The 13,116-nt window shown below is 42.1% G+C and overlaps 1 protein-coding gene across 1 annotated transcript in view; it reads right to left on the reverse strand.

The window, feature by feature from the left end:
• The window catches only part of LOC126419509 (uncharacterized), a 101,561-nt gene that overhangs the window by 16,252 nt on the left and 72,193 nt on the right, over positions 1–13,116 (reverse strand). Inside the window, exons 7-8 of the mRNA XM_050086699.1 lie at positions 8,978–9,026; positions 3,383–3,396 (exon numbers count right to left, since the gene is read on the reverse strand). Coding sequence (XP_049942656.1) covers positions 3,383–3,396; positions 8,978–9,026 — 63 coding nt within the window. The remainder of the gene's footprint in view (positions 1–3,382; positions 3,397–8,977; positions 9,027–13,116) is intronic.

Below are 13,116 nucleotides of genomic sequence, written 5' to 3' on the forward strand. Positions count from 1 at the left end.
TCTTCTTAGCATTAGAGGGAAGTATCAGAGATAAAAACTACAGAGGAAAGCAAAGAGACGAATACAGTAAGCAGTTTCAAGTGGGTCTAAGTGGCATTAGTTATTTGGAGGTAAAGAGGTTTGCACAGGACAGAGTAGCTGGGAGAACTGCATCAATCCAGTATTAGGATAGGTGTCAAGAAAAACAACGCAAGCATTTCAAACTTATCAATTGCTTGAAACTTGAAACTTCCTGGCAGATTAAAACTGTGTGCCCGACCGAGACTCGAACTCGGGACCTTTGCCTTTCGCGGGCAAGTGCTCTACCATCTGAGCTACCGAAGCACGACTCACGCCCCGTCCTCACAGCTTTACTTCTGCCAGTATCTCGTCTCCTACCTTCCAAACTTTACAGAAGCTCTCCTGCGAATCTTACAGAACTAGCACTCCTGAAAGAAAGGATACTGCGGAGACATGGCTTAGCCACAGCCTGGGGGATGTTTCCAGAATGAGATTTTCACTCTGCAGCGGAGTGTGCGCTGATATGAAACTTCCTGGCAGATTAAAACTGTGTGCCCGACCGAGACTCGAACTCGGGACCTTTGCCTTTCGCAATTGCTTATCAATGATGCGGAAATAAGTCATAAATGAAACGTTTGTCGGATTCCATCTTCATCTGTGGGTCGCCTTTCGCCAGTTGTATAACTGGCTGGCAAGACGTAAGTTAAAGGTTTGCACCAGGACACTGAACCAGGCGCAGTTGGTACTACTATAATCTATCGGTCCTTGCAGGGCACTAACATGTTCCGAAAAGCCGCATGCCCAAATTACGATTTTATTTATCTCATATCTCGGGTTCTGTTGATGATAGCGGTGGGAGGTGACGAGTTCTGGATATCCATTATTCTAGCGACCAATTGTATACCTATCGGAAGAACTGTCATACTGTAGCTATGCCACAGTTAAGTGTCAAAAATTTAAACGTTAAACGCTTCCTCCAGTCCAGGCAAATTGAGCAAATCGGTTGCTGCTTTTGAGTTATGTGTGGTCTAGGATGGACCTCAAATGATTTATAAAAGCACTGTCAGTTCATGAGCAGTACCTGAGAAACCCCCAAAAAACCACCAGTTTTGGGTAATAAAGGAACAAGTTGAGGGGATGGCTACGTCTATAATTTCTATTCATGTCAAATCGTCTAAATTTTAACCATGTGTTCTTAAGGTAACGTTCTCGCGAAAACACGAAATTTTTTCGTTGTCATTACCTGTTACCGAGAGCCAGAGTTGAGAGTTACCGTACTCATAGCGTATGCACCTAATATCCGGTGCGAGGTGTAAATGTTATTCAAATTGACGTAGTAAAGAAATGGTAAGGTTTATGGGGTTATGATAAGGGTTCTGACGTCATCAAACTACGGTTTTAGTACCAAGTTTTTCAGTAATAAAACGTCATGATGCACTTCCACTGCGAGACACTGCCAGTTGTAGAGAAAGAGAGAGGAAGTGAAAAAGATAGATGGGTGGATGGAGACAGCAGGAATGTGAGCCAAAGACAGAAGGGATAGTGATGGTGATTGAAGAGCAGTAGCAGTAAAAGAGAAAGAGATATGAGTGAGATACTAGCAGTGGTAATTAAAGAAAGGGGTGATACTGGAAATGCAAAACGTACGCGTGGAGACCCTCCAACCTCCTCCCCCCCCCCCCCCCCCCATGACTGACGAACTTACTGATGAAAAAAATTTCCCACATTAACCCATCCCTTACAAACATATATTAAAGTTTCCAGGACTAGGAGTAAATATCTCGAACAAACCATCCCAAAACTCGTATGTGGAGAGGAGACAATGGTGATTGAAGGGAAAGACAGCAGACTGTAAGCGAGAAAGAAATTGAGCGGAGGGAAAAGGAATGGGGCAAAGACAACGGCAGTGGGACAGAGAGACGGTGAAAGTGGCAGAGGGGGAGGTAATAGTAAGGCAGAGAGAGAGAAAAAGATGAAGACAGTGACAGTGGGAGAGACAGTGAGGGGATAGTTCGAATGGGAGGAACAGGAGGCAGTACCACTGTGCGCGAGATGCTGAGTATTGAGGCTTCGCTACAAAGGGATAATGAGTAAAAGGATTTACAAAGCTCCATATTCAAAGAGTGCGAATGATGATTCAGGCAGTTGGTTTCAGACTTTTCTGTCAGAATCTTATAAAACGGGCATATTTGCTATTTTTGTCCTCCGTCAGGGCATTTTTGAAGTGGTGCACATTCCTTGTTTAGGGGCTGTAAATCAAAGTACCCCACCGCATTTTACTGGCAGTATATGAACGCTAATTTCATAGACTACAGCAGGAATTTTGATAAGATTTTCACTAGAGGGTACACTGCTTTGCGAGGAAGGTTCATATAATTTATTAACTTTTGATGCAGACTTGCTGAACACATTTCTTATGTGTGTATGTGCAAGCTATTATCGCGGCAGACTGGATCTACCTCCCGCGGGTTGTGGTGTGGCAGTACAGCAAGCGGCTTATGCTGGTTAAATTGTTTAATTTATATGAAAGTGATGATATGCAGTTGCCTGCCCACGTTCTCGGGTTTTTTATCATAAGTCTGCGCTGGAAACGAAATTGGTGCAGCGCCATGTAAGTCATACGGCCATTGATTTCTTAGTGCTAACCATACAGTCGAGGCGGATCGCTAGTCTCACATAAGCAAAGGCTGCTACATGTTAGGAGCTGACGACGTCCTTTTTAATTTACGTCACTGTTATCGTCTCTGTGTTGAAAAATTAACTTTCTACTCCGTTGTAATGCTTCATTCATCTGATATAATGAGGCAATAGTCATTCGCGTTAAGAAAATCTGGGTCACGTGTCACGCTTCTCTATAGCGTGACTACGTTGAAAAAATGCGTAGGCATATTAAAACATATTAGGATAGTGTGTAGTGCCTATCAAATAAGTAACAAATTTAGTGGACACTGAAAACTTTTCTCTTAAACAGCGACTAGGTATAAGCACATGGGTCTTCTTGTTGTGGGGGATGTATCATTAGTTTTGCTTCTAAGTTAGTGCTAATCCATATTCGACTCCTCTTTCATCAGTTATGAAGATTAAATGAGAAAACTGGAAACATTATTATCTTAGAAGATTCTTCGTAAGTTATATGAGCCTAACATTCATTTCAACAGCGATGCTTTATACTGGCGCTCAAAGATAAAAATTTATAAATCTGAGTTAAACTAACCATAGTGATGTACATATGAGATACGTATTATACAAGTAGATACTTCCCTGGGTGGGTGCTTTACATTGACACATGGGTCGAATAACGGTCAGAAAGTACTTCAATTTGCGATGAAAATTACTGAAGTCAGTATCAACGTATCTCGTTAGAAGTGAATGGAATTCTTACCGGGAAGCCAGAAACTGAAAAAAAGAGAGAAACGGTGTTAATTGTTAATACACAGTACATTTGGTAGTACATTCTATGTATGTGCAAGATTTGGCATAAGAATTAATGACAGTTTACTAAGATTCTCAAAATGTTCTACTAAATTACTCTCTTGCCCTAGTGTCATTCAAAATTTTAGAAAACGAAACAAATATCTTTTTTGTAAATATTCCTGCATTTAATGAAATCCCTAGCAAATGTGGTAAGTCTGGCACAAGTCTCTTCTTCTTTGATTTCTAAACGTAGTTCACAATTCAATATGTGTGCTTAAAGCGGCGAGGAGAGGAAGTGGTAAGGCTGTAACAGTAGTATTCGAATTCTTCACATATCAGATGATTACGAAACGAGTTTAGACCCTGCACTTGCAATACCTGTCATCACTTTACACGTTGAAGTAAATGTTTTATTTTAATTCTCTTTGTTTTTTTTCATCTGCGCTGGTATCACTGAGTAGTGCTGTAAACACAGAACGTGAAAAATGTATACCACAATGCACAGTCTTGTTCCTCCATTCAGACTACATAATTTAGCGATACTGTACACTATCAAGCCGAAGAGGAGAATTCTTCTCTCATAGAACTTTTTCTACAGACAAATGCAGCGCAATAAATTCACCTGAAACCCATCATGATATTCCAATGTACATCAAGGCTGGCATATCAGATCGATTTTAATCCGTTCACTTTCATCTCAATGAAACAATTTTCACAAATAATAGTGCATTACTTCCTCTTAGCTTTGTACAGTTTAATGTAATATCAGGTGTGAATCGATGGTTTTCTATCTAATTTATGCAGATAATTAATTTTAACACCTGACTACTCCAACCATTTCACGTCTCATGCAATAGCCGTCAATTTCACAGCGGAATCTCCAACAGATGGACAGTACGTAATTCATTTCATTTTGGGGTTAGTCAGTGAGGTTTGATTTACAGATTTTAAATTGTGTAACACGGATACATGGTTTACACTCTGTACTCACATTCGGAGGAGTGGTTACTGGGAAATGTGGTCCAGTAGTTACCACGCTGGACGCCCATACAGGAGGGTGGCATTCCAGTTTCCGTCCGGACTTCCAGACGTATGTTTTCTGTGATTTCCACATATTACTTTAGGCAAATATCGGGAAGGTTCCTGTGACACGATCAAGATAGTAATCCTTTCACACTCTTGTCCATTTCGAACATTTAATGACCCCTTCCACTATCAGGCGTTAAAGCCCTTCCTTTCCTTCCATCTCCCCTTGCTTGCGGACTTCAATGAACGTTTACAAGCAACTGTACTTCAAGTAGTTAGTATGAAGAGTGCCGGATCACTAACTGTAGCTGCTAAAGAAGTTACATAGCCTCTTTTGAAGTTGGAGACTTTCAGTCCTTGCTTATACTTATTGTGAAAATTTATTCATTAGACTCAACGGAAGTGGTATGAATACACAGAACACTGAGTTAGTATGTAAAGATTGTCAGCTATTGTCACAAATAGATCTGCGACTGTCTGACATTAACTGTCGGGTTCCATCGAACGTTCTCCTGTCTAGTCTCAGATATTGGAAACCTTTCAGAGCTCGATCCAGATTCCGCCTTCTGTAGAGGTAATTTCTGTCACCTATAGTCTTATGGTAGTGCAATTTTTACAGTCGTTAGTACCAAATGTTAAATGGCTTTTGGCTGTAACTTCTTTAAGGTTCTGTTTAACAATTCTTCTTTTTGTAACGTTAATAAAATAATTGGTACTAATCTAACAAAGCCCTCTTCTTCACCTAATTGCTGTTGTAAACTGACTTTAATTAAGGTTTCAAAAATTGCAATATAATTAACTTTTCAGATAGGGAAGTTTCGATTGTTTTAAATAAATGATTGCACACCATTACAGTAATTTAATATTTGCTAATCAAATGATATTTTGCAACGGCGATAAATAAATATATTTATTGTGACTATCGTTTACAGAATTTCCCAAATCCACTGCACACATTTTCATTTAGTTCGAGCCGTTCATTGAACTTTGTACACACGAAAGTATGTATTTTGTCTTAGGTTCCCATCTAGACAGCGAGACGGTCAAGACAGAGAAAAATGGAGAGCGTTTCAGAAAGATTTATCCAGTTTCACAGTGCAGTCTTTTCTACATGAGTGAAGATAGAAACCTGGAATAGATTTGAACATGCGGTACGCATAGGGCTAGAAAGTTTTTCATTCCGAAGGGACTATTCCATTTTATAATGCTGTATCTCTTACTAGCATGTATATACAACGCTGCAGTACTGTTTACAGTTGTGTTTACGGGTAAAACCTTTAGTTTCTTTACACAAGTATTTAACATGTCACCCACAATGCGTGTCAATCGTACAGAAGTCACACAAATTTGTCCCACACTTCTGCAAGTATACCCGGTGATTATAGTTAAAGTTGCAGTTCCGAAACGCTGTAAGAAGATGAGCTACTGCTCAGAATGACGTCAAATTTTAACAGAATATTATCGAATAAAGGGGAAACGTTATGGAAATAAAAGAAAAAAGATTTACCGGTAGATGGTGCTGTAAGCGACAGAATATGCAAGATAAATTATGTAGGATACACGGCTGTCTCAGCCTGCATTTGAGGCGCTTGTCTTCACGGTTTAAACACAGGACCACGTGCTGCTGTCAAAGGTCTTACACAAAAACGGTGAACGAGCGCCGGTAGCTCGGCACAAAAGTTCCGGGCAGTGAAGGGCATGAGAAAGTCGTTTGTCCGAAATCTGCCACGGGTCTCGAGAGAATGATTGTTAACTTCGGAGAAAAAGGCTCTTTTCAAGTGCAGCGTGAGACAGGCAGGAAAACAGTTGATCCGACGCCAGTATAAGATATGGCCACAGAATTTCAGGCGGTGTCGAGTGCGATCATACAATTTACAAACAGTTTTCTGCTCCAGAATTTCTTCCTCCAACTGAAGTGGGCAATGGATGACCATGAAACGTTCTGTGGACAGACGAAGCCTATTTCCATCTTCAATGGCTTGTCAATACACGAAACTGCAAAATATGAGCTATGAAAATCGGCTCGCAAGTCAGCCGGTACCGGTTCATTCTGCAAAGGTAGCTGTGTGTTGCGATTTGACGGCATCATTTATCATCGGACCATATTTTTCTGATGGATCCTGCGGGTTCTGTTACTTATACTTCTGCTAGTATATGCTATGAGAGTCTTTTGCATACCAACTTCACTCCAACCCTTTAACAGCATGGTTAACAACCAATTTCATTGATTCTTTTTATGCGGATTTTGGCCTCACGGCATTTAAAAACAGATTCATTGATGCTTTTCCTGCGATTTTTCCCTGAACGTGCTACAGCCCTGCTGTACTGAACGTGCTCACCTAACGAACAGTGTCACAGCTGCTGAATACCAAACTTGTTTGGTTTTAAACTGCACAGTATGGTTGGTTTAAACTGCAGCTCAGACCATAACTATCTTACTGCGCGTCATCTGTCGTTTATAGCCAAATCTATTTACATTGTGAGACTTACAGCCCCATCTAGTGGGAAGATTTTTTTCCCACGACATTTCCTCCTTCTTCTGTAATTTTTTTTTTTTCGAATTTGAAGCCATTCTGAGCAGTTGTTATCTTCTTAGAGAATTTTGAAACTGCAATTTTACTTGTAATCTGCCTGTATCTTGAGTTACTGCAATAACTGCTGTTGCTGTGCAGCGTGGCAGATGACCCAAGATCGTTTGAAAATTCTTCGCAGAGATGGAGTCTTTAATACATCTCATAGAAGAGAATTAAGCCACGTTCTGTTAGATGATGTTGGAAGCCAGTTACGAAACACACGATTCAAAAGCCCCTTCCACTGTAGCATCTGAAGTGCCATACGCTCCGACTTTCGGGTTCTGTTCCGCCACAGATATTACTAGATTTTTCTGAGTCGCGCGTTTCGAAAAAAATGGACCTAAGCAGTATGGGACTTAACATCTGAGGTCATCAGTCCCCTAGACTTAGAACTAATGAAACCTAACTTAAGGACATCACACACATCCATGCCCGAGGCAGGATTCGAACCTGCGACCTTAGCACAAGCGTGATTCAGGACTGAAGCACCTAGAACCGCTCGGCCATAGCGGCCGGCACGCGTTTCGAGGTGAGCCAATTATCTGTAATGTTTTGTACCGTGTATTAGGACTCAGGATGAGAGAAAGAAACGTTTCTCAGCTAACAAGCTGTAGGTGTGGCATAGCGTCATGCCATTCCCCCTTAATCCATTAACAAATTATCTCGCTTCGTCTACTTTCTCTGCAGTTGCTATTTTTCCAACGCTGCCTTTTAACTTGGCGCCTGTAACATATCCAGCCTTGACACTGCTGGCAGGTTTGGAACACAGTTAACAGAGCAAAATGGGAGAGCCATACTGTCGTAATGATGACCTGGATTATACCAAGCCTGGGACTACCCCAATTCCAAGCCTTTGAGATTAGGAACGATGTTCTGTCAAAGGAAATTGGCTCGAGTGACCCTAAATCCCATCTGTCCCAGATATGCTGTACCTGTCATCGGAAGCCAGCTGCGAGCCGTACACCACAACAGTTGTCGATCTGCTGTAGATCACCAATCTGGTACAACCAGACGCTACCTGCACGCTCAGGCCTGATGACGCTGGGGGGCCAGCTGGTGTCTGACTGTCCAATCTCGGGCTGTCCACCCAGGGAGTCCACGATCCGCACTTGGGCCTGACTCACTGCGAAGCCAATGTCTGCCCTGTGTGCTAGCACTCCACCACCGTAGGCTTGAAGCAGTGCATCGCTGCCTCTGCCTCCTGCACTGCTGGTCCTTGGAATGCATCCGATTGAGTACCTCTTGCACAAAGAAGCACACCAGAGCCGTTCGGCTTGACCGTCTTACTACTGAATCTATCGTCTTTGTGCGTTGGCCTCCTGCCTTGGCCTGACGCAGCGCTACGCTCCCCAAGAGGCTGACGAAAGAACTCTGTCACCGCTGGCGGCTATCTGACAACTTGTGAACCAGCCATCTGCTGAGGGCACGTGCTGACGAAGCTTATATCACCATGCGGAGTCAGCTGTGCTACCTGGCGCTGATTGCAGCGTGATGTTACTTCAACTGCTGTACTGCCAGTGAATAATAAACAGGCTGTTATTTTCTCAATGTTTCTATTAACTCACAAAAATCGTCCACCTGGCATTACATACTTGCTGCTGCAGCAACCAGCCTGCCTTCCCATTTCTACCACCAATGGTATAAATAAACACTCTAGCTCTCCTTACTCCTTGCACTATTATGTGACATGAGAATCTAAGGGACCCATGGCACGGAGATAAATTCTTTAATAAAGTTACGACCAAAATACAGAAACTATCTTTTTTGAAAGTACTTACGCTCCGTCTCTAAGGATATAGTTGGCTACATGACTGTACCCTTCTCTCTATTGAATTAACTACGGTAACTAACAGAATCTCTGTAATCTCTAGCTGAAAATGTGTCTTATTATTCCCGTCGGACCCATTTCCCAATGCAGCTGCTTAGACTACCATTTTGCTAACCTAAACAGTAAATGAACTTACGAAACGATGATCCAGATCCACCAGATCCACCAAAGACGCCACTCATTGCCTGCAACAATGTAAAGAAATTCATCGTTAGTTCATAACATTAAAATGTGTCTTTCGTTATAATTCAGAATTTGTTAGTAGCGTATGAAACACCAGCTGGTGTTGCTCTGGCGAGAGTATTTGTCAGTACATAGGCATAGACAATGAAGATGAGTAGTTTCATACGGTAGACTACATACACATTACAAGTAATGATCTATCCACATGGAGGAATTCAAATGAAACTCGTTGACGGCTCGAGTTGGTGACTGGTCGCGGGGGAATCGTTTTCTGCGTACTTGAATGGGATGCCTCAGGCTGAAGAGTGACTCATCACTAAATCGTTCGCAAAGTGCTAGTAATCGCCTCCAGTGACTTGACGACTGCGTTGCCAAGCGATCAGACTAACGTCGTCTCCTCGAACACAAACTAGTGTTGTTTTATTTTCGAAGTGAACGGGTGGATTTTGAACACTAACTTTAAACAACAAAAACTTCATAGGCTTCTGCAGGACGTGGGAAAAGAAGTTGAAAGACCTGTATGTAGTATACTTTACATATGTTCTTTGAAAAAAATTGCATAAATGGGATCAAATGTGCAAGGAAAGATAAATCATATCTGGGGTACAAACAATCCTGTTGATGGAACATCCGCAACTGAGCATTATACCAGAGGTTGAAAATAGAGCTTCAGTTGCAAAGGTCTTTTATCACACGACCGGTTTCGGACTCTACCCATCTTCGGGTATCGTAACTTGATACTGTGACCCCTGAGCGCCGCGGTGGACGTGTACTAGGCGCGGCGTGCTACCTACGAGCGCAGAACAGGTACGCAGCACACAGCGCCTAGTACACGTCAGAGCACCAAGTCACGACACCTGAAAGTGGCCTTATGAGAGCCCGAAACCGGTCGTGTGATAATAAAAGAACTTTACAACTGAAGCGGTATTTTCAGCCTCTCGCACCCTTTGTTATTGTAAGCATTCGCTCATTTTTGGTAAGTGAAACAAAGCCTAGATTAGTTGTTCTTTTCCTTCAGTAAGAGTTTTTGAGAAAATGTTTGGAGATTTTCGATATAAACGTAATAAAAGGGTGGAAGAAAGAGGCAAAGGACGCAAAAGTTTAGGGAGCTATAGCTCCCTACCTTAGATTGCCAGGGACAATATATGTATGCTTTAGATTTCGTTGTTATCTCGTCCGTGTACGCACATTTTTTTTCGGAATAAGTTCTGCATATGATTCCTTATACAAATTTTTCGATAAAAAGAAGTGTTTAGCAATATATACCAGATTCATTTAAATAGCGTATCTCATTATTTATGAAAAGTTAAATGCATCACTAAAATGGAAATTACATTTCCCAAAAGTTAGTGTTTCCCTAAAAACTGTAATTAATTAAAGAATATCAAGCAGTGTTTTCTATGCTGGATAGATAAACAGAGAGTCAGTAACAGTTAAAAGCAAATCAAATAGCTTGAAGTTAAGGTTATTACTTTCAGTTTTAGTTACCGGAATTTTCAAACAATGAGCGCCACGCTACATGGTAGTCACTTGTTTGAGGGAACTGAATGCAATGTATAGTTAAAAATTTCTAGCTTCACGTAACTGTTTGCTAGCTGGGGAAAATAATTAATATTTCCTGTCGGAATTTCAACGTTACTGTTGCTAACGACACGCAATGGCCTTGCCACAGTGGATACACCGGTTCCCGTGAGATCACCGAAGTTAAGCGCTGTCGGGCGTGTCCGGCAGTTGGATGGGTGACCATCCAGCCGCCATACGCTGTTGCCATTTTTCGGGGTGCACACAACCTCGTGATGCCAACTGCGGAGCTGCTCAACTGAACAGCTAGCGGCTCCAGCAAAAAAAAAAAAAAAAAAAAAAAAAAAAAAAAAAAAAAAAAAAAAAAAAAAAAAAAATTAACGACTGGGAGAGTGCTGTGCTGACCACACGCCCCACCCATCCGCATCCTCATCTGCGGATGACAGGGCGGTCGGATGGTCCTGATGGGACACTTGTGGCCTGAAGACGGAGTGATTTTTATCACTAAAGACAAAAAGGGGAAAATAATTATCTTCATAGACCTTTCAATTGGATCTAAAGTGAATAAAGTAATCTGATTTGGTGAAGGCGAGAATATGTCACAGACAGAGCCCGTTGCGTAGTTTGTGAGGCGTACCGTTTAAGTCCTTTACGCAATTACTTATTAAATGCTACACCTAAGCCCAAAGGTACAAAGGAACGTGCTGTGTTTTTTTGGGTCGAGGTTCTGCGACCATAATCCAAAAACCAGAGTGCAAAATTTGTCATGCTCCATAATTCGTTACGTTATTCACACGGGAACACGCGTCCATCGCCCTGTTTCGCCAAAATACTACAAACTACATGATCACAATCGGGGGACCTCGTTTCAGTATTACTTTGAGTGACAGAGAAGTCATAAACCTCTTATAACTCTGAACAGAATGGCGTTCACATCTACATCTACGTACCTACTCCGAAAGTCACCGAACGATGCGTGGTGGACCGCAACTATTCCTTTCCTTTCCTGTTCCGCTCGCAGGTAGAGCGAGGGAAAAACGACTGTCTGTATGCCTCCGTATTGCCCAAATTTCTCGTATCTTATCTTCGGCATCCCTAAGCGAAACATGTACATTGCCAGCAGTAGGATCGTTCTTCAGTCACCTTCAAATGACACTTCTCTAAACTTTTTCAGTAGTGTTTTTCGAAATGAATGTCTTCTTCCCTCCAGGGATTCCCATTTGCGCACGCGAAGCACGTCCGTAACACTTACATGCTGATCGAAGCCACCGGTAACATATCTAGCAGCTGGCCTCTGAATTGCTTCGCTTTCTTCCTTCAATCCGACTTGGTGCGAATCCCAAACGCTCGAGCAGTACTCATTTACAGATGAACTACACTTTCCTATTATTATCCCAATAACCGAAGTCGATCATTCGCCTTTCCTACCACGATCCTCACATGTTCGTTCCATTTCATAACGCTTCGCAACAATACGTCCACATATTTAAGCAACGTAACTGTGTCAAGCAGGACACTACTAATACTGTATCCGAACATTACGGGTTTGTTTTTCCTACTTACCCGCATTAACTTACATTTTTCCACATTGAGAGCCAGCTGCCATTCAGCACACGAACTAAACCTACAGTCACTTATCTTCGACTCCTTCCTGCGCCCCCAGACGTTATCAGCGAACAAACGTAGAATGCTGCCCATCCTTTCTACCAGATCATTATGTATTCAGGAAATAGCAACAGTCCTATGACACTTTCCTTGAACTCGTGATGTTACCCCTATCTACGATGAATACTTGCCACCGAGGACAGCATACTGGGTACTATTACTGAAGAAGTCTTCAAGCCAGTCACATACCTGGGAGGCTATTCCGTATGCCGGTACCTTCGTTAACAGTCTGCAGAGGGGTACCGTGCCAAATGCTTTTCGTAAATTTAAAAATATGGAATCTGCCTGTTGTCCTCCATCCATGGTTCGTAGTATATAATGTGAGAAAACAGGAAGCTGGGTTTCGCACCAGCGATGCTTTCTAAAATCGTGCTGATTCGTAGACATGAGATTTTCGATTCACGATACGTTCTAGAATTCTGCACCAAGCCGACGTTAAGGATATAGTACTGTAACTGTACAGGTCCGTTCTTTTACCTGTTTGTATACAGGAGACACCTGCGGTTTTTTTCCAATCGCTTGGCACTTTGAACTGGTCGACAGAATGGCGATAAATCCAAACTAAGTAAGTGGCTACTGACGTAGAGTACTCTTCGTTAGACCCTTTTGGGATCCCATCCGGACCTGGCGACTTATTTGTTTTTCCCTCTCTCAGTTGCTTCTCTAATGTTTGTTACTATGCCATCCATACGGGACTCTGTCATATGGTCAAACGGCAGTACGTTTGTGCGATTGTCCTGCATGAACGGTTTCTTGAACGTGGACTCTAAAACTTCGGCTGCTTATTCTTGGGAATAAACTAATTATTTTAACAAGAAATGACAGTAAGGACCTTATATACTGAGAGGCCAATATCAAAATACCCAGACTCGTAAACAAGAGTCGACAAGAGGTTCGTGAACTTAC

The sequence above is a fragment of the Schistocerca serialis genome, chromosome 9 (genome assembly GCF_023864345.2).
Source record: "Schistocerca serialis cubense isolate TAMUIC-IGC-003099 chromosome 9, iqSchSeri2.2, whole genome shotgun sequence".
NCBI classification, from domain to species: Eukaryota; Metazoa; Arthropoda; class Insecta; order Orthoptera; family Acrididae; genus Schistocerca; species Schistocerca serialis.